This window comes from Monodon monoceros, unplaced genomic scaffold (assembly GCF_005190385.1).
Source record: "Monodon monoceros isolate NGI ecotype Baffin Bay Population unplaced genomic scaffold, NGI_Narwhal_1 Super_Scaffold_13, whole genome shotgun sequence".
Classification (NCBI taxonomy): domain Eukaryota; kingdom Metazoa; phylum Chordata; class Mammalia; order Artiodactyla; family Monodontidae; genus Monodon; species Monodon monoceros.
Window position 1 is genome coordinate 25,974,157 of NW_021703769.1, and position 21,546 is coordinate 25,995,702.

Genomic DNA, 21,546 nt, shown 5'->3' on the forward strand with positions numbered 1-21,546 from the left:
AAATTAAGAAAACAATTCCATATACAATAGCATCATAAAAATAAAATACTTAGGTATAAATCTAACAAAAGAGGTGTGAAGACTGCACTGAAAACTATAAACATTCTTGACAGAAATTAAAGAAGGTTTACATAAATGTAAAGACATCCCATGTTCATGGATCGTAATACTTAATACTGTTAAGATGACAATACTCTCCAAATTGATCTATACAGTCAACACAGTCCCTATCAAAACCCCAGCTGGCTTTTTTTTTTTGCAGAAATTGAAAAGCCAATCTTAAAGTTTATATGGAAATGTAAGGGACCCTGAATAGCCACAAAGAATCTTGAAAAAGAACAACAAAGTTGGAAGACTCACATTTCCTCATTTAAAAACTTACTACAAAGTTACAGTAATCAAGACAGTATGGTAATGGCGTAAGGACAGACATACAGCTCAATCGAACAATACTGAGAATTCAGAAATAAACCCTTACATTTATGGTCAACTGATTTTCAGCAAGGGTGCAAAGACAATGAAAGAAGAGCCTTTGCAACAAATGGTGCTGGAACAACTGGATAGCCACATACAAAAGAATGCATTTGGAACCATACCTCAGACTTTACAAGAAATTAACTCAAAATGGATCGCAGACCTAAAGGTAAGACCTAAAACTGTAACACTCTTGGATAACCTAAGAGAATTGCAAACCTAAGTCCACAATAAAACTTGTACACACATGTTCACAGCAGCATTATTCATTATAACTGAAAGGTAGGAACAACCCAAATGTCCATCAACTAATGAATGGAAAAAATGTGGAATATCCATACAATACCATATTGTTCAGCCATTAAAAAGAATGAAGTGCTAACATGCTACAACATGGATGACCCCGAGAGCATGTTAATTGAAAGAAACCAGTCACAAAAGACCACATATTGTATAATTCCATTTATATGAAAGGTCAAGAATAGGCAAATTTATGGAGACAGAAAGTAGACCAGTAGTTATTAGGCTGGGGTAGGCGGTAATGAGGAGTGACTGATAATTGGTACAGGGTTTCTTTGGGTGGGGGCGGGGGGCACACACAGATATTCTAAAATTAGATTGTGGTGATGACTTTACAACCCTGTAAATGTATTTTTTTTTAATGACTTGTAGGGGAGTTCCCTGGTGGCTCAGTGGGTAGGATTTCGGGCTTTCAGTGCCGGGGCCCAGGTTCAATCCCTAGTCAGGAAACTGAGATACTGCGAGCCACGCGGCACAGCCAGAAAAACAAATGACTTGTATACTTTAAACAGGTGAATTGTATGGTATGTGAATTATATCTCAATAAAGGTTTTTTAAAGAAAAGCACTGTGGTCATGTATGTAGGTATACAGGAACGAGATAACATGAGGTAAGATTTGCTTTAAAATATTTTTATGAAAGATAGAAGACAAAAGATTGTTTATCATGGAATCTGGGTGATGGGTATTTGGCTGTTCATTATACCATTCAGAAAATTCTAGTTAATAAAAGATTCCCTTTTATCAATAGATAGAAGCCTTCTTTAAAGGCAGGAAGGTAGAGTGGATAGGAACTTGGAGATCATCTCAGTTAACAGATGGGACCCAGAGACAGAAAATAACTTTCTTTGGAATAAACAGAAGACAGACAAGGTGGCAGGAGATGGGGTGGAGAGAAGTAGGGCCCTGTCCTCAGGGGTGTGTTTCTGACTGAACACACAGCAACCCAGCAAGTGCTAGGGGAGCCCTGGAAGGCCCAGACCTTACTTGAGTTTCAGCTCCCGGGTGAGCTCATTCTGTGTCTGTTCCAGCTCCTGCCGCTCCTTGATGTGCTCTTCTTGGAGGTCATGGATCTCTGCCTTCACTGCCTGAAGCTTGGAGAAGAGCTGGAACCGACAGGAGAGGCAGGTGAGAGGGGCAGCCCTCTGGACAACAGAGTTCTCCCTCTGCCCCAAGCCTCAAGGCACCTCTGCCTGGCCTCGTTTCTTTCATACCTTTTTGAGCTTCTTGGTCTTGATGTCCACCTCTTGCTGCAATGAGCTGTACGTCTCTTTCAGTTCCAAGGTCTCCTCGTCGCGGCTTTCCATCTGTTGCTGGATTTCTCTTTCTCGACGTTTCTGAGCAACATCGCAAAATCGATCAGTGTGCCTAGAGACAAGGTCTATACAAGAATATGGGGCTGGGGGCTCCAGATCAGGGTCTCCCGCCAGGAAGGGGCTGACACACTTCAGTTCCGTTCCCTTTGAAGAGTCTAATACAAGAGATATTCGCTCTGTCGCATTAACACACCTCACCCCACACCATTCTCTCCAAAAAGGCATGAAAAGTTACCTGCTCTGCAATCTCCTGCCGTTTCTGCTCCAGGATTTTCTGCTGTTCGTTTGTATGATCTACTATATTTTTTCCTCCAACAAGCAGCTTACTCTCCATGGCCTTTGTGAGGAAAAAGTAGAATCCATCTGATGAGCGGTCTCCCTCAGAACACAGCTCCTCACAGGGAAGCCCATGAAAGATAAAGAGCTCAGGACTGAGCCCAAGGGGATGAACTCTGGGGGAAAATATAGTGTGCTCAGCTGTACCCTTCCCATCACGGGTGGGGCTGAGGCCGCTTCACTGGGGGCTTTATCTTGGAAACACTGAAGATACAGCTTCCCCAGACATACATGAATTGCAGCTTTCTTTTTAAAAAACACAGTTTGGGTTTGTTTGTACAAAGTATTTGACCCCACTAAGAACCTATTAAGCACCTCCTATGTGCTAGGCACTGAGGATGCAGCTGTAAATACAAATCACAAAGCTGAGAGTCCACTGAGGGCCACAGACAAGCAAGCGGCCTCTTACCCTATGGAGTCGGATCCCATCAGGAGGAAAAGACCGAGTAATAAGGGGAGAGGCACACTGGAGGGAGAGAATTCTGGCTTTTGGAGGGAGTCAGGGAAAGCTTCCTGTCTCAAGGAATTAGCTAAGAAAAAAAATTTTTTTCAGAGGGTAGGGTAGGGAGTGGTGATACATGAAGTTGGCAAAGCAATCAGGGGTCAATTCAAAAACCTCCAAGCCCTGTTAAGGGAGACTAAGCTTGACCCTGAGAACCGCAGGAACCACGGACGTGTCCTTTGAGCGTTAGGGTACAAAATCACACTTGTGTTTTAGAAACAAAACTCCCCTGCGACAGGAAGAATAACTGGAAAAGGGCAGGCTGGGTGCAAGGAGAGCAGACAGGAGGCAGTTTTAAGGGTCCAGGCCTGGGCTAGGGCAGCAGTGGTTGGGGAGAGCAAAGTGGATGGGTCCGAGAGAGGCAGCATTCAGAGGCTTACGGGAGAGGGGCAGCAGCTAGCAATGATAACCCTTCGGAGTCTGGCTAGACTGAGAAAAGGCAGGCAGGAGCGGACTCTGGGTGGCCGCGGGCATCTCCGTGGAAATGTCCAGTAGGCAGAGGCTATCGGGCTGGGATATTAGGAGACAGCTCTGGGCTGACTATACAGACTGCAAGGCTTCAGCATTTAGGTGGTGGCTGAAGCCAGGGGAAGGATTTGCACCTGAAAAGCATGGAATCCAAAAACCCCACAACCTTGCTTTTAAGAAACTTATACCCCTGCCGCCATGTTTCAGGGAGCGCTTGAAATTTTCCTCTTCTCTCAAAACAAAGGGGCTGGACTGATTACTAACCCTCCCCTCACCACACACACCCTTCCGCCTCTAAAATTCTTTTCTCCTGTGATCTTACAGCATCCAGGGATGGAGAAAGGCAGATGTAATGTCATTCTCCCATAAATAAAACTTGTAAGAGGTACAGTGACCTTGAGGTGATGCTGAGTCTTGCCACACTAGGCTTCTGAGAGCTGCCCAAATATCCCAGGTTGTTTAGAGGGTCTAGGCGGTTCCTGGGCTTGAATAACAGATGTGATCTTAGAAAACAGCATGGAGGGGCTTCCCTGGTGGCGCAGTGGTTGGGAGTCTGCCTGCCGATGCAGGGGACACAGGTTTGTGCCCCAGTCCAGGAGGATCCCGCATGCCGCGGGGCAGCTGGGCCCGTGGGCCATGGCCGCTGGGCCTGCGCGTCCGGAGCCTGTGCTCCGCGGCGGGAGGGGCCACAGCAGTGAGAGGCCCGCGTACCGCAAAAAAAACCAAAACGGCATGGAAATCAAACATGGGTACACCCAGTTACACAAGTGCAGGAGTGAGGAGGGGTGAAGTGACATAATGGAATCCCATAGTAAGCCCCTCCCTGGAACACAGTTACCTCCTAATTGTGTTGTATGTGACTCCATTTTCACACCAGGTCTTGAAAGTCTTGGAAAGGACCCCTGCCTCTGAAGTAAAATAGGACCCAGCTCTGTGAAAGGGCTACTTTGATGCCACAGATAAAGTACAGCTTCGTATGGTCGGGGAAGGGGAAGCAAGAAAGAGATCACTTGTCATTTTTAAATTAATAAACACAGATACATCTTAGAGTAGAAATTGAAGTTTGCACCAATTCCATAAGACAGAACTTCAAAGGAATTCTGGGCTGTGGTCGGGCGTTGGCCACCCTCAGGTTTCCAGAGCTAGCTCTGCACTCTCTTCTGCCATTAAAGCCCTGTGGCAGCCCAGGGTCCAGGCGCCTGATGGAGTTGTACACTGTGGACAGAAAGAGCACTCAGGACACTCACAGGGGGCGCCTCCACGCTCTACAATACAATTCAGCCACTGCCACACAGTGGTTGACTGCAAGGGAGCCTCTGGGCGGGGGGTGGTGACGGAACTGTTCTGTATCTTGCTTAATCAGAGACACAGCATATGAAAACCACGAGGAGATACCAGTGTATATCTACCAGATATACAAAAAGTCAAGTCTGCTAATCACAAGTGTTGGTAAGGATGAGGAACAACCAGGACTCATACCCTTCTGGTAGAAGCTTCAATTCACAGGGCCGCGTTAGAAAGTGACATGTCACTGTCTAGCGAAGTTGAAGCCACACACACCCTAGGACCTGCCGGTGTCAGGCAAGAAACTCTCGCGCACACATGTTCTCCTGGAGCCAAGTACAAGGAATTCAGGGCAAAAAAAAAAAAAAAGAAAGAAACAGAAACAACCCACACTATCAGGAGAATGGAATACCACGGAATTCTCAGAACAATTATAAGGAATGAATCACAGCTTCAGGCATCGATATGGATAACTCTCATTAACATAACATTTAGCAAATAAAAGTAGATCACAGTAGTGGGATTCCATTTATATAAAAGATAAAAATTATGTGAAACTAAAACTATCTTTTATGTAGAGATATATATACACATTTGGGAAAACTATAAAGAAAAGCAAGGAAAGAATAAACACCAAAACCAAGATAACAGTTACCTCTGAGCGGCGGGGACACAAAGAGCTTGTAAAGCTATGGATGCTGTTCTGTTTCTCATACTGGGCCGGGGCGGGGGAGGGGGTACATGGGTGTTAGTCTTATTGCTGTCAAAGAAAAATTGTTTTTCTTCATCCAATTCAACAAATGTTCCTTGGACACTGGGTATCACAAACCCTAAAGAGACACCATCCTTCATATCATTTTTTTGGATAAAACAAGAAGGTTTGAAAGAAAAAAGACCACGCCTAAGGCAGGGTACAGTACCTTGATTTTGGCGCCCAGCATCTCGGCAGCATCCTTTTCCCGCCGCAGATCCTCCATCTTTTTCTCCTTCTCCTTCAGCAGCCTCATCTTCTCCTCTGCAACCAAGCTGTGGTCCTCTACAATGGCCCGCTTCTCGATCTCCAGTTTTTCTTGCTGTTCCCGCCAGTAATCATCCTTATCATCCCCTTCGTCCTCACCCTCTTCTCCCTCCTCCTCCTCCTCTTCCCCACCCCCACCCCCGCCACCACCTTCCCTCCGCTTCTCTCGCCTCTTCCTTCTGCCAATGGACCGTTTTTCTAGCTGGGCCTTGAGCCGAGCAATCTCTTCCTGGAATTCTCGAAGGAGGGCATCCTTAGGGTCCTCATTGACCCTTGGCTTGTTCTTAATGTTCTTGGCACGGTTGGCGTATCTCAGAGTGGTTAGAGTCTCTTCTACGTTGTACGAGGCAGGCCCCACGTTGGCCACCATCACAGTTTTAGCATTGCCACCGAGAGAATCTTGGAGGAGCCTGGTAAGCTTTGAGTCCCGATATGGAATGTGAGTGCTTTTGCCGTCCACCAGGGCAGAGATGACGTTACCCAAGGCTGAAAGGGACAGGTTGATCTTGGTAGCTTCCTTCAATCTTTCCCCTTGCGCACCGGTCTTGGCCTGCCGTTCGCTGCCAGCAAGATCTACAAGGTTCAATTTCCCTACCCGGATATGGTTTTCGCCATCGAGGCCCACCTCACTGCATTCGATGGTGATGACAAAAATTGCATGCGAACGGGAACTGTGCTCGTTCATGTTGGTAGCACCGACAGAACGGTTCTGGTTCCCCACATTCATCACGTGCTCTATTTCCTTCACGCTCTTGGTGACAAAGGAAGACAGGTCTTTCACGTACACTCCAGTGTCCGGCCTCTCCTTGAGCTCAAGCCTTTTGGTCTGATCCTTTGAGAGGAGATCTCGGATCTCCTCCTGGTAGATCTCTAAGTAAGAAGCCCTGACCAGGTACTGTTGATTCTGGGATCGAGAGATATGGGTGAAGATGTGATCAAAAGAGTTAGGGATGACCCCTCTTTTTTCAGGGTCACCCCGGACTCCTTCCATCGTGTAGGTTTTCCCAGTCCCAGTCTGTCCATAAGCAAAAATCGTCCCGTTGAAACCCTGCAGGACGGAGTCCACCAGCGGTCGGAACGTCTCGTCGTAGAGTTCAAACTGCTTGGCGTTCCAGTCGTAGACGGCATCAAAGGTGAAGGTCTTGGGCATTTCATGGGCCACTCCCTTGGGGTTCTTCACCGACACCTGCCCCAGCTTCACGTCCACATCCACCACCTTGTCGTACGAAGCAGCCTTTTCCTTGCCATTCATGGGCCGACAGCGAACCACCACCCGGACTGACTCTGAGCTTTTCAACTTTGACATGATGAGCTCTGACCGGGTCGATCTTAAGGGCTGTGAATCCAAAGTGAGTCTCACAATGCTAGGGTCCTATAGGAAAAACAAAACAGAGTAAGCAAGGACAGTACAGCTGTCACTGGGGGCTGCTGAAAAGCACATGACACACCCAGGTCCCCTCCGTCTTGACAACCTTCCGACAGCTGCACTTAATAACTCCACTACATCGGATATTTCCTCATGGGATCTTAACCAGCTGCAGTGGGAAAAATAAAAGCACTAGTCCACCTATAGTGTTAACTAGCGTGTCCTCCCTTCAACTGATACTTTATCTTATACTACAGGCTGAGGCAGCTGGAAACTTTATAAAAGCCTGGGTAATCTGACGTGCTGTGGAACTACTACAACCCCTGCACAGAGCCATTTGGAACTATCTATCTAAATTTAAAACGCACGTCCCTTTTGATCTAGCAGCTGTATTTCTAAGAATTTATCCTACAGATAGAAGGATATCTGTGTTGCGGCATCATCTGTGGTAGCAACAGATTTCAGGCGACCCCAATTCCCATCAAGAGGGGACTGATGAAGTAAATTTAATATATTTAATATATACAAATCCTGGGCAGTTACTAAAGAGAATGTGCTAACCTAAACGCAATCCTAAAAGAAGATATGTCGTTACGTGAAAGACGCAGGTGAGGAACAGCGTGTATAGTACAGTTTACGTATGCATGCTACAGTGTAAGTATACATGTAAAGGCGGTAACAGTGGTAGCCTCAGCAGGGGAACTACGGGCCCCGATGACACTCAGAGGTCTAGAGAGAGGAAAATGACTTTTCACAATACAACTGTTTGTACTGTTTGAATTTCCTATCTTGTACTGATAATACTTTTCCATTCTAAAATCATCAACTATGGCTTGTGCAAAATGTATTCAAATAAACAAGGATGTGGGGTAATACATTACAAAGAAAGCACTTGTCCAATCAATAAATTTAATACAATTTGAATGCAAATACGAAAACAGATGTTAAGAAATTTTTAAATAAAACCAAAAACAGAACTTCATTTGGTGCTGAAAAACTCAGGGAGCAGAAGCAAGTATGATTAAATGGGTCCTTTGGGAAGGGGTAGGGAGCAAGCAGATCAGAGCAAAGCGGTATGTACGAGGACCTTAAACTCCCGAAAACCTCAGTGCAAGGGTTTTTAAAAAACAGGTAATTCACATGGTTCTTGACTCAAAAGGCCCTTTGGTGACAGGTCTCTCTCCTTTACCTGTTCTCCAGCCACCCGGTTCCCTGCTTACAAGGTGAGTGTTATTAGATTTGTATCCTCCTGAACTAGTTTATGCATAGCACGCAAATATGTATTAATACATACTTACCCTCTCCCTTTTTACACAAGTGTAGTATGTTATACACAGTAATATGCAGTGTCCTGCATCTTGCTTTTTTTCATTAGACAACCTATCTTGGAGTTCGTTCCCCTCAGTAAATGCAGAGCTGCCTTATTCTTTATGACAGCAGCAAACTATCCCTCTGTATGGAAGCACCATTATTTATTTAACCCCTACCCTAGCACTTAAGCTGTTTCTGATAATGTTACTGTGAAAAACCTAGGACCACATCCTTTCATGTGTGGGAAAATCTATCTGTAAGGATAAATTTCTAGAAGCGCAATTGCTGGATCACAGGATATACGCATTTGTAATTTTAGTAGCTACTTGAACAGTAATAACAGGGTCCTTTTTAGTTGTGAGAATGACCTATTCTTTGCCAACGAAAGGTGGGAAAATGCGAAGCAGGGCTGGGCCGCTCTAGGTATACATGCTGCAAGTTAATAAATACAGAGTCGATATGTTCCTCCGTTGGTCTTTCATAAAAACATTGTTCTGCTGCTAAGCGCATGGAAACATGAAAAGTTACTTTTCATACTTCTTCTAGTTGTTATATTAATAGAATAATGTTGTCTAGAATGCAGAACCAGAAGACCTCTTACCCTCTCTTCACCCATTTTCTGTAAAATCTGTAAAACAGGGGTAATTCTTTGTTTTGGATGCTTGTGAGACTAAAAGCCACTTACAAAGGTGGAAGTACTTTGTGAACTAATATAAAGCTGGATTAAAATTAACTAATACAGTTTCATCCGAAACCCTTGTCAAAGGGTCATTCCAGGGATTACTAGTGAGCCCTAATTTTATGCATTAAAAAACAGAAAGGGGTGGGTGGGGAACGGGTCACTGGAGAGGATCAATTCTTTTACATTACATACCCGGGAAGAGGCCGAGCTGTCCAGCTTTTACCTATCAAAACAATGTGGCCCCAAGCCTGTTTAATAAAGAAAGCCTGCGGCAGGTTTTCTTGCAGATCTTGATGTTCAGGTGCTTCTGTTACAGCTGCATATATTTTTAAGCTCTCCAGAACAATAAAAACAAAGGAATGATAATGACCTACAATAATCTTAAAAATCTTTTAAAAGAAGTAATTCCCAAAGCCTGAGTCCCCTTAATTAAATCTCCTTGATTTGGAACACAGAACACCATTTCTTTTCTGAACTCACAGAGCTCGGCTGAGCTAGTCATGTACTACTGACATATTATTTCAGGAAGATGGACTAATTTAATTTCCTGCCACCAGGGCTTAAAATCTCGCTGTGGGTCCTCCTCAAAGGAGAAGGTTTTCTTGGAAGGATGCCCTGATTCTCTTTCTTTACTTTATTACCTTCCTTCTCCTTCTTCTGGTCAGTCTAATTACAGTGATAAATCTTTAAAGGAACTCACAGCATTGCCAGGAAAGAAGGAACCGCAGGTCAGCAGTTCAGCATTTTTGTCCTGAATACTTTTTCTGCTAGAACTTGTCATCTCGATGTTAACAACCACTATTTGAATGGCTACTACACGAGAAAAATTGAGTCTTCCCCTAACTTCATCTCTTTTGTCCGCTGAGGAAATCAGTTGCACATTTCTCATGGCAGCCACCCTCTTCCAGAATCTTTGAGGACTTCCCTGGTTGCGCAGTGGTTATGAATCCGCCTGCCAATGCAGTGGACACAGGTTTGAGCCCTGGTCCGGGAAGCAACATGCCACGGAGCAACTAAGCCCGTGTGCCACAACTACTGAGCCCACACACCTAGAGCCCGCGAGCCACAACTACTGAGCCCACGCACCTAGAGCCCCTACTCCACAACGGGAGAGGCCACCGCAACGACAAGCCCACACACTGCAGTGAAGAGTAGCCCCTACTCGCTGTAACTGGAGAAGGCCTGCGTGCAGCAACAAAGACCCAACACAGCCAAAAATAAATAAATAATTTTATTTTAAAAAAAAACTTACATGATTGGATTCACGCTCTCTCACCCTTGCTAGCTGTCATGGAGTCCACCTCAAATTCTAGAACCAGGTGCAGACTGGATGCTTAGTAACTACTGGCTTCCTATAGAGATTCTAGAACAGAGGTCACAGACTGATCACATTCTACCTGCCCCCTCTGCCCCAACTAGAGAAAGCCCGCATGCAGCAACGAAGATGCAAAAATAAATTAATTAATTAAAAAAAAGAGAGAGAGCGGTGTTGTTAAAAACAAAAAACAAAAAAAACCCCCCAGCAATTCCACGTCTACATTTGTGTATGTCCTGGTGAAAAACCTTTGCACCTGTGCACAAGGAAACACAGACAAGGGTGCTTCCTGCAGCACTGTTAAAATAATAGAAAACTGGAAACAACCATCCATTTATAGAGGAGCTGAAAAATAAAATATGGTATACTCACATTACAGATAGTATACTATTCGGTAGTTCAAAGGAATAAATTAGAGCAGGGGTCAGCAAATGACAGCCCACAGGCCAAATCCAGTCCATAGCCTGTTTTAGTAAATAAAGTTTTATTGGAACACAACAATGCCCCTTTGTTTACATATCATCTATGGCTGCTTTAGCTATAAAATAGCACAGCTGAGTAGCTGCAGCAGACAGTATGGCCCACAGAACATAAAATATTTACCACCTGATCTTTCACAAAAAAAGTGTGCCAACCCTGAATTAGAGTTATATATATTTACATGGATAAATAAATAGGTTGAGTGGAAAAGCAAGCTGCAGAGTGACGATTATGACTAAAAACTTAGAAAACAATATGGTGCTCATGGATTTGCATTAATGTATACATAAGTATTCCCCCAAATGGGTAGAAGGATATACAACAATTTATGATAGTGGCTGTCCAAGTTGGGCAGGGTGAAATGTTAAGAATGGGACAAGAAATGTGAAGAATTTTTCAATTTTATCTGTAATATTTTATCATTTCTCCTAAAAAAAGAAACAGGGAATGAGACTTGAAGCAAATAAGAGAAAATGTTAATAATTATCAATTCTGTTTCCTATATTTTTCTCTGAATGTTTAAGATTTCTCAAAAAAGAAAAGAAAAAAGAAAACCAGCAATTTCACATTGAAACAGAAAAACCAGATTTTCTGCTTCTCTGGAATAATGGGAATATCTGACAGCCCAGGCCCCAAGTGGCAGCAATGGGAACTGAGTGACGGCTGCCCCTCTATAATGGGCCCGGCCACCCAATCCTCCCCAGCCCACACTCCCTACTGTCTCACACCCAGCATGCTCTGCTCATTTATACTGCCTGCCTGGGTCCTGTAGGCATCCCTGTCCATGACCAAATTCATGTATACATGATCTAATTGAGAAAGGCCTGCCATGTTAGTCCATCTCTTTTTTTTCTTTTCAATATTTATTTATTTATTTATTTGGATGTGCTGGGTCTTAGTTGTGGCACGAGGGATCTTTGTTGCGGCATGCATGTGGGATCTAGTTCCCTGACCAGGGATCAAACCCGGGCCCCCTGCATTGGGAGCGTGGAGTCTTAACCACTGGACCACCAGGGAAGTCCTAGTCCATCTTTTAAAATGACATTTACCAAGGCTCTGTAATGACATGGAATATGCTTAGAATAAATGAAAAAGCAGTTTACAAAATTGAATGCATGCAATCACAATTGTATAAAAATAAGATACACATCAAAACATTAATGGTGGTCCACTTTGTGTGATGGGACTACATATAGGTGATTTCCCCTGCTCCTTCGACATTTCTATATTTTTCAAATTTTCTGTAACAAGCATGTGGTATCTTCAAATGGGAAAAAATAAAGGTCTGGCAATTCACCAGAAACATCCCTGCAAGGAAGAGCGATGTGCGGTCACACAAAGCACATACTAATGCATCTTTAATCAATGCACTCCAATGCAACGTCCTCTAAGATCTGACCGAGCAACCATCTGCCAACTGCCTGGCCTAGAGTTCAAGGACTCAAGAGTGTCTGAAAGGCAGCCCAAACTACGGATCACAGGGGCCATCAGGAAAGCAGCAACACTCAGGCAAGAAGATAAAAGTGACTCCCTATTAACCAGCCCAAACCAAGTCCCTGGGCAGGTTTCTCTAGGGGAAGCAGCTGTTTCTACTCTGTATCCAACTCATCACCATCAACACTACGTTCTTTCTCAACTGTTGCTAATTGTTTTGAAGTATCAGGACTCCTTGTCTGCAAACCCTGAACCAACACCAAGAGAGCAATTCCAACTCTGGGTCTTTGGTTCCCATGACGGTCAGCTATCAAAATGTGAATTACACAATTTTCAGAACAAGATTATTCATCTCCAGTTGAAAAAATAACATCACTGTCCGGAGAACTTTTAAAAGGACATGGAATGTGTGTTGAGGGACTAGTCCTATATTTGCTTCTATTTACATAAAATATATCTGAAGGGATATGCAAGAGCCAGATAACAACAGTGGCTGCCTGTAGGGAAAAGAGCTGGGTGGCTGAAGGCCAAGAGTATAAGGGAGGCTTTGCAGTGTATATCCTTTTATACCTCTTGAATCATGTAAATATATTACCTAGTCAGAAAAATCAAATTAGGGGAGAAAAAAGATGGAAAAAATCTGTAAAATTAACTACATCCAGGTGTTAAAACTCATTTTTCTCTTTTCATCTATCCACCATGAATATAATGTAATAAAATGTTTTAACTGATGAACAAAGGGTCCTAGTTGTAAAACTATTTGTCTTAACTTCATGGTAAAGCTTCATAAAAGAGTTTCTATGAGGTCTACAGCAATGGAAATCCTTAACTTTCTAATGTCAATGTAGCATGTCACATAGCCTCAGCCATAAAAGCATTCAGAGCAAAGATGTCAAAATAACAGACTAATAAAATATATTCTGGGGACTTCCCTGGGGGTCCAGTGGTTTAGACTTCGCCTTCCAATGTAGGGGGTGTGGGTTCGATCCCTGGCTGGGGAGCTAAGATCCTACATGCCTCGCAGCCAAAGAGCCAAAACATAAAACAGAAGCAATACTGTAACAAATTCAATAAACACTTTAAAAATGGTCCCCATCAAAAAATAAATAAAATATATTTATTTTAGTGTAATATAGTGTAATAACAGGCACTGTTTATAAACACAGGTCATCTGTTTTTTGTAAGCCAAACAGTTGTGTGAACGGTCTAAACACTTTCAAACTGTCTCTTAAGTACACATGAGCCACAGAATCTTAAACTGGCTCATACTATTTGAGGGCATCTGAGCAGTCAATATCAAAACACCAAAATGCAATACTCAAAATGTAATACTCCCTTGAAACAGCAACTCCATTTCTTGGAACTATTTTAAGGCCTTCAGTGAATAACTGAATACATGTGGAAGATGTATGTACACCTTCATGCTTATCTCAGCAGCATCTCTAACCACTTAAATACTCATTGATAAGGGACTGGTTAGATTATGACACATCTCTACAATGGGAAATTATGCAGTCATTAAGGATGGCAATATAGGGCTTCCCTGGTGGCGCAGTGGTTAAGAATCCGCCTGCCAATGCAGGGGACATGGGTTCGAGCCCTGGTTCAGAAAGATCCCTACATGCCGCGGAGCAGCTAAGCCCGTGCGCCTAGAGCCCGTGCTCTGCAACAAAAGAAGCCACCACGATGAGAAGCCCACGCACCGCAACGAAGAGTAGCCCCCGCTCACTGCAAGTAGAGAAAGCCCGCACGCAACAACGAAGACCCAACGCAGCCAAAAATAAAATAAATGAAATAAACTTATAAAAAAAAAAAAGAATGGCAATATACTTCTAAGTATTTACACATGGGAAGATGTTCATGACATTTTGTTGAGTGAAAAAAAGCAGGCTACCAGGGACTTCTCTGGTGGTGCAGTGGTTAAGAATCTGCCTGCCAATGCAGGGTTCAATCCCTGGTCTGGGAAGATCCCACATGCCGCGAAGCAACTAAGCCCATGTGCCACAACTACTGAGCCTGTGCTCTAGAGCCTTCGAGCCACAACTACTGAGCCCGCATGACCCAACTACTGAAGCCTGCCTGCCCAGAGCCTGTGCTTTGCAACAAGAGAAGCCACTGCAATGAGAAGCCCGCACACCACAACAAAGAGTAGCCCCTGCTCGCTGCAACTAGAGAAAGCCCTCGCGCGGCAACGAAGACCCAACGCAGCCAAAAATAAATAAAATAAAATAAATTTATATTAAAAAAGCAGGCTACCAAACAGAAGACTTACTATGATGTGATTTATGTTTACATGTGTACATGCACAAGTGCAAAGAAAGTTGTGAGTGAGACAGTGTAAAGTCATGATTCAAAGCATGAACTTTAGTATTATTCAACGCGTCAGCATTTGAATTTCTGCTCTGCCACTTAGCTATAAAATCTTGAGAAAGTTACATTAAGTCACAGTTTCTTCTACAAAAGGGGATTAATAACAACACCTACCATAAAGAACTGTTCTAAGGATTATTAAGTAAGCTAATAAATGTTAAATGGTTAGCCTAGTGCAAGATGTGTAATAAACACTCAAGAAAGGCAAACAATATTGATCTCTGGGGGGTGAGCTTGCAAGTGATTGTTTTTGCTTTCTTTGGGCTTCTTCACAGGTGCATGTATTTTGTTTCTTACAATCAAGCAGGGGGATGGCAATAAAGCTATTTTTTCTTTGGGGAAAAAAGTCTAGTAACTTGGTTTCAGCTTACACATCTTAGGAAGACAGGCTACTTATCTGGAAAGAAACCTAGAAAGGTCACGGATAAGAAACATGAACAACTAAACGCCTGCTCTGAATTCAAATTGGCGCCAAGCACTCCCTGTCACTTGATGACCCCAACAGGCTACCAAAGAAAGCATTTAACTGATAAGGGGGAAAAAGAGGCAAAGAAATCCTATTTTGTGAAACATTCATAACATACATTCATAAAAAATATATTCAGGGCTCCCTGGTGGCTCAGTGGTTAAGAATCTGCCTGCCAATGCAGGGGACACAGGTTCGAGCCCTGATCCAGGAAGATCCCACATGCTGCGGAGCAACTAAGCCCGTGCGCCACAGCTACTGAGCCTGCACTCCAGAGCTTGAGCCACAACTACTGAGCCCAAGAGCCACAACTACTGAGCCCAGGTGCCACAACTACTGAAGCCCACGCACCTAGAGCCGGAGCTCTGCAACAAGAGAAGCCACCACAATGAGAAGCCAGCGCACCCAACGGAGAGTAGCCCCCCACTCGCCGCAACTGGGAAAAGCCCGCGCGCCGCAATGAAGACCCAACCCAGCCAAAAATAAATTTAAAAAATAAATAAATTTATTTTTAAAAAATATATATATATTCAAGTCTAGAGGACGCTAATTCAGAATCAATGTGGGTCTGGGGCTTTGTTGTATTCAATAGTCACAGCTCATAGTACATTAGGAACTTAATGTATATTCCTCTTCTAACCCTCAAAATCACCTTATGAGGAACAGTATTAGCCTTATTTTAAAAATAAGGATGGGAGGCTCAGAGAAATTAACTGGCTCAAGGTCACACAGCAATTAAATGGAACAGTCAGAATTCAAAACCAGGTTTGTCTTATTAAAAGACCCTAATTTAAACTTATTTTAAACACACACACATGCCTATACACATGTGTATTAATATATGAATAGATTAAAACAATTCAAGTTGTACATACAGTGAACAGGTAAATCTTCCCCCTACCCCTGGGGAGATACTCGAAGCACATGCAAGCATTAACGTACCTATATTGCTTCCCTACCTTTTTTTTTTGTTTTTAAACTCAAGTTTAAGTATAGTATCACCATTCTCTATCTTACTTCATAGATCTTGGGGCCCCCGCCACCCCCACCCCCACCCCCACCTTTTAAGTAGCTGCCTAAATGCCATGGTACAGTTCTCTTGTAATGTATTTGATTAGTCCCCTGCTGAGGGAACCTCTCATAGTTTCCGGTCTTTGCTAGTGCAAACAATGCTGCAGTGAATATCCTGAACATATAACTTTAGCTACACACGAGGGTTCTTCGTAGGAGCTATTCCTGGATGTGTAAACACTACACATGTTCCTTTTTGACAGAGGGCACCATCCTACCCACTTCCCAGGCTGTACCATTTATCCTTCCACCAACAGTGCACCGACTGCCCACACAACCCCAATGTCCGGGGCTCGTGCTCTGAACCACCACAAAGCTATGAAGCTGGAAGAACCTGCCTGTCAGGAACTTCTCATTCCATGTACTGATCCAGGAAAGAAATGAAATTGTTTCTCTGCTAAACATTTACACTCTGATGTCAGAGACTTAATCAACCAAATACAACATTTGGCCCTTGAGTAGGGCCCTTTTCTGGATCTTGATTCAAACACACCGATTGTTAAAAATGTATGAGACCATCAAGGAAATTTGAACATTAAGGAATGTTAAGGAATTATTGTTACATTTTTAGGTGTGGAAATGGTATTTTTTAAAGAAGGTTCTTACTCTTAGAGACACACACAAAAGCATTTTCATATAAAGTTTTTTTTAACATCTTTATTGGAGTATAATTGCTTTACATTGTTGTATTAGTTTCTGCTATATAACAAAGTGAATCAGCTGTATGTATACATATATCCCCATATCCCCTCCCTCTTGCATCTCCCTCCCACCCTCTCTGTCCCACCCCTCTAGGTGGTCATGAAGCACCGAGCTGATCTCCCTGTGCTATGCGGCTGCTTCCCACTAGCATATAAAGCTATATGCTGACTGGGACCAAAATAATCAGAGGTGAGGTGGGGTGGGATGAATAAGAGGTTATAAGTGAGACAGAACTGCCATGTGCTGCTAACTGCTGGAGCTGGGTAATGGGTCCATGGTTCATTACACTATTCCATTTTTATGTATGCTTGAAAGTTTCCAAGATAGGGGGGAAAAAAAAAAGATTGCCCTCTGACCAATGCCTTTTAACTTTTAAGAAAATTTTAATTGTGGTTAAAAAAAACCCACATAATATAAAATGTACCCTCTTAACCATTTTTAAGTGTACAGTTCAGTAATGACAACGATATTCACATTGTTGTGTGACAGATCTCTAGAACTTTTTCATCTTGCTAAACTGAAACTCTATACCTATCAAATGGCAACTTCCCATTTCCCTGTCTCCCCAACCCCTGGAAACCACCATTCTACCTCAGGGTTCATCCATGTTGTGTAGCATGTGACAAGATCTCTTTTTTTTATAAGGCTAAATAACAACCTATTGTGTATATGTACCACATTATCTTTATCCATTGATCTGTCCACAGACATCTGCGCTACTTGCACCCCTCATCTATTGTGAATAACGCTGTGGTTGATCACAGGTGTACTCAATGACTTGTCCTTTGAATCAGACTGCCATGCAGCTGGGTAGAGAGCCACAGCAAATTCTACATTTAAAAGAGGGAGGTGGCCTGGAATAACAAAAAAGAGATTCAGACACACCTGGGAATGAAACCCAGTCCAACCATTCCCAGCTCTGGGACTCCAGGCAAGTTCCTTCAACCAGCTAAGCCTATATCCTCCTCTGCAAAATGGGACTACCACAAATGCCCTGCTCCTTGGGGCTGTGTGAGGATTAGAGGAGGACAAGCATGACAGGGCCTGGCCCACAAGAGGTGCTTCTGCCCTGACCCAATTTACAGGAGAAAACAACCTGAGACTTGGAGAGAGAAGCAACATGGCAGACTGAGTTAATCGGCAGCAAAGTAAGCAGGAACCAGGGCTACCGGGCTCCAAAGTTCATGGCGCTTTTCCACACCAGCGTGTCCTAAATGTCAGTCATCTGATTGTCTCTTCACAATTTCTGCCATATCCATACACCACCTGTACCATTATTTAGTTAAGATTTTGCTTTAAATCTACTTTAACACTTTTTTTTTTTTTTTTAATTTATTTTTTTGGCCATGCTGCACGGCTTGCAGGATCTCAGTTCCCTGACCAGGGACTGAAGCCAGGCCACAACAGTGAAAGCCCAGAATCCTAACCACTAGGCCACCAGGGAACTCCCAAATTTCTTTTTAACAGAAACTTCGTATGACTACCATGAATGGAAAACCAGTATCACTTGTTGTAAATAGAAGGTAACTGAAAATAAAGACAAACAACCATGTTACTAAATTCGAACTAGATACTGTAGCTTACCTAAGGCCAGAGGCCTGATCTCTCTTGGTTAGAAAGCCAGTAGAAGGGTGAGATAGGGAGGGTGGGAGGAAGGCTCAAGAGGGAGGGGATATGGGGATATATGTATGCATACGGCTGATTCACTTTGTTGTCTAACAGAAACTAACACAGTATTGCGAAGCAATTATACTCCAATAAAGATGTATTAAAAAAAAAAAGAAACTAAGAAAGCCAGTTTAGCACGTGTTAAGAAAGACTGGAACCAAACAAATACTCTCCTTGACGTAGTCAAAAGAACCAAAAGAGTTTCAAAAGGAATAACTCTCACCGTGTCGTTCAACATAATTTAGGATGTTGTGTCTGAGTGTCAACTAAAATCTTCTGTTCCACCTGGTTTAGCTCCGGAATCTAAGGCCATCCATGTCCCCAAATCAGAGTCCCGTTATCAAGATCCCTGGTGATTGGTGCGTACATGAATGTTGGAGAAGCTGCCCACATATGCTACCTTTATCGTAAACAGTTCCCAAAGTTGATCAAGCAGAATGTCCCATAAATCACAGAATTTGCTTCAGTAATATAACGAGTTATATACATTTAAAAAAATCCCCTGCCTAAAGTCCACCAGAGCTGTCATGGTTCACTGTCCAATTCCATAATGACATGCTCTCACAGCTCATTCAGTGCACAAAACTGATCATGTACATACAATATTCCTGGTTAATGCAGCCAACAGTCTGTTCATAGAATGAAGGGTTTAAATGTTAAAGGCTCAGGTTCTGGGTCCTACTCATAGGGAATTCTGTATCAAAAAGAAAAACAGATTAAGAAGCAGCAGCAAAGAAGGCGACAAAAACTATGAAAAGATACCTTATGGCTTGTGAATTATACCTCAATAAAGCATTTTATTTTTTTTTTGAAGATATTTTTAGGGTCCTAATCAAATTTTAAGAAGGAAAATGTACAGTTCTCCTTTTCAACTTTTTAAAGTTCTAACTTTCCGCAAACTAATTTATTTAGAATTGTTCTCTTATGAGGCTGAGAGGGAAGCAAAGATATTCACTACAGCACTCTATGTGATTATAAAAAGCCAGAAACAACGTCAATGCCCAATGCTAGGGAAAGTTTACTAGCTCATAATTACTAAACATGGGAAAATGGTTATGAAATGTTACGTGAACATTTCCAAATGCAAAATGGGAGATACACTTTGAGAGCAACTACCTAAAAAGATAGCTGTGCAAGTGGACAAGTAAGCTGAAACTGAGTCAGGATACCCTTTGCACAGGTAATCCCTCTCCACCAAACTGCACTAATGTCTGCCTTTTCGACTTTATTTAGACACTACCTTGTTAAAAACATTATTTAAGGAGGCTGCCTTTATAATTAAAATTTTTTAACAATGAAAGGATCTAGTTTAAAGAAATCATCAGAAATGTAGACAAAAGTTTATGCAAAGAAAAAAAAATGTTTATGCAAAGATAATCTTCAAGATGTTCTCTGTAGCATTATTCATAGCATTTAAGTATTGAAACCTGCCTAAATGACAATGACTGGGGAAACAGGTAAGAACTGCACATTCATGAGATAAAATACATTTAGGAATATATTTTCCTTTGGACAGTAAGATGTTTTAACAGTAGTTATTTCTGAGTGAATCTTTTCAGGGTTTTCCTCAATGGAAATTATTTTTATAATTAAAAAAAATTCTATTAAAAAATGCTGGCAATTGAAGAAGTAAGGAGGGAAAAATACTATATATTTCTTAGGCTAGAATCTGACCTGCTATTGCAGACCGTGCAAAACCAGTAACTATTTCCACCAAGAACTATCTTCTTGCTGTTATCTTAAGTAACTTGAGCTGACACTTTGTCTTACCTGGATGGAATCTTTTATGATTTACTAGCTAGATTTCTTTGCTTAGGTTACTGAAATGTGTTATCAAGTAATGGTTACTGCAGTCCCCTAAGCTGCTGGAGACAGTACTATGAGCTTTAGTTTCTGTGTAACTTATGTCACACACAAAAGCCCCAAAGCAAGCCCTTCCTGAAACCACTGCTGAAAGGGATGTTAAGGACCCCAGAGCGGGTAACAGCATATCCGGTCTCAGCTCCCAGTGGTCTATTACAATCTCTATTTCACTTGGACTCACTTCCATTTATACACTATGTTCAAATATGACAAAATGCAACTGCTGCAAATATCTTGCCAAAAACTTAAAAATAAAACCACACCCACCACAATTATCACTGGTGCTCTCTAATGCAAACTATGATTTAAATAAATCAGCATACTAAAAAGATAGATCTGCCTGTGTGTGAAGAGTTCAGTGTCTGCTATCAGTGTGACAAAGCGAAGTGTCACCAAGATTAACTGAAGCCTTAAACAAGAACATCCCAAGCTGCAATGCAGATGTGTGAGGCTGATAAGATGAGCTGATTGCAACGATCTCTGACTGCCAAGAAACAGCTCTAAAAGCCCCACCCTGGAAGGTCTGGGAGAAAGCCCTGCATGAAGTCACCAAGGAAGAGGAAAATATTACCCAACTCAAAGCTGTCTTTCAGGCAGCGCTGGAAGAGCCTTGGAAGATTATCCCACGTCCTTATTTTGCCTATACAGACACTGAGGGCCAGAGAGGCTGAGTTACTTGCCTCGGGTCACACAGCAAGTGGCAGATTTGCTATTAAAATTCATGTCTCCACCCAGATCCCACTGCCTTTTCACACCAGAATTTCCTGTGGTGGCACAGGCCTTGACCAAGAAATTTTTCTAAGACTGCAGAGATAAGGGATGTTGAAGGCAAAATAATGAGCCCACATGGCAGACAGGGAAAACTGAGGCTTGACAAAATTGAATCTTTTACAGATAAAAAAATGGGTAAAAATATTCTTTGGTGACAGAAGATAGGGTAGTGGTCACCCTTCTGGAGGGAGGTGAGGAAGGCTTCTGGAGTGCTGCTCATGTTCTATATCTTGATCTGGGTGGTGGTATCATGGGTGAGTTCATTTTATGAAAATTCAACAAACTATACAGTTACAATCGTCTAATTTTTCTGCCTGTATCTTATCCTTCAATAAAAACATTACATTAAG

At 42.7% G+C, this 21,546-nt stretch overlaps 1 protein-coding gene across 2 annotated transcripts in view; it reads right to left on the reverse strand.

Annotated features, from left to right (window-relative positions):
- Positions 1-21,546, reverse strand: part of KIF3B (kinesin family member 3B) — a 37,344-nt gene that overhangs the window by 9,987 nt on the left and 5,811 nt on the right. For both annotated transcript variants that reach the window (XM_029221170.1, XM_029221172.1), the window contains 4 exons: positions 5,600-7,069; positions 2,325-2,426; positions 1,988-2,110; positions 1,761-1,879 (listed from right to left, as the gene is read on the reverse strand). In XM_029221170.1, the coding sequence (XP_029077003.1) occupies positions 1,761-1,879; positions 1,988-2,110; positions 2,325-2,426; positions 5,600-7,003 (1,748 nt within the window). In that variant the 5' untranslated portion in view covers positions 7,004-7,069. The remainder of the gene's footprint in view (positions 1-1,760; positions 1,880-1,987; positions 2,111-2,324; positions 2,427-5,599; positions 7,070-21,546) is intronic.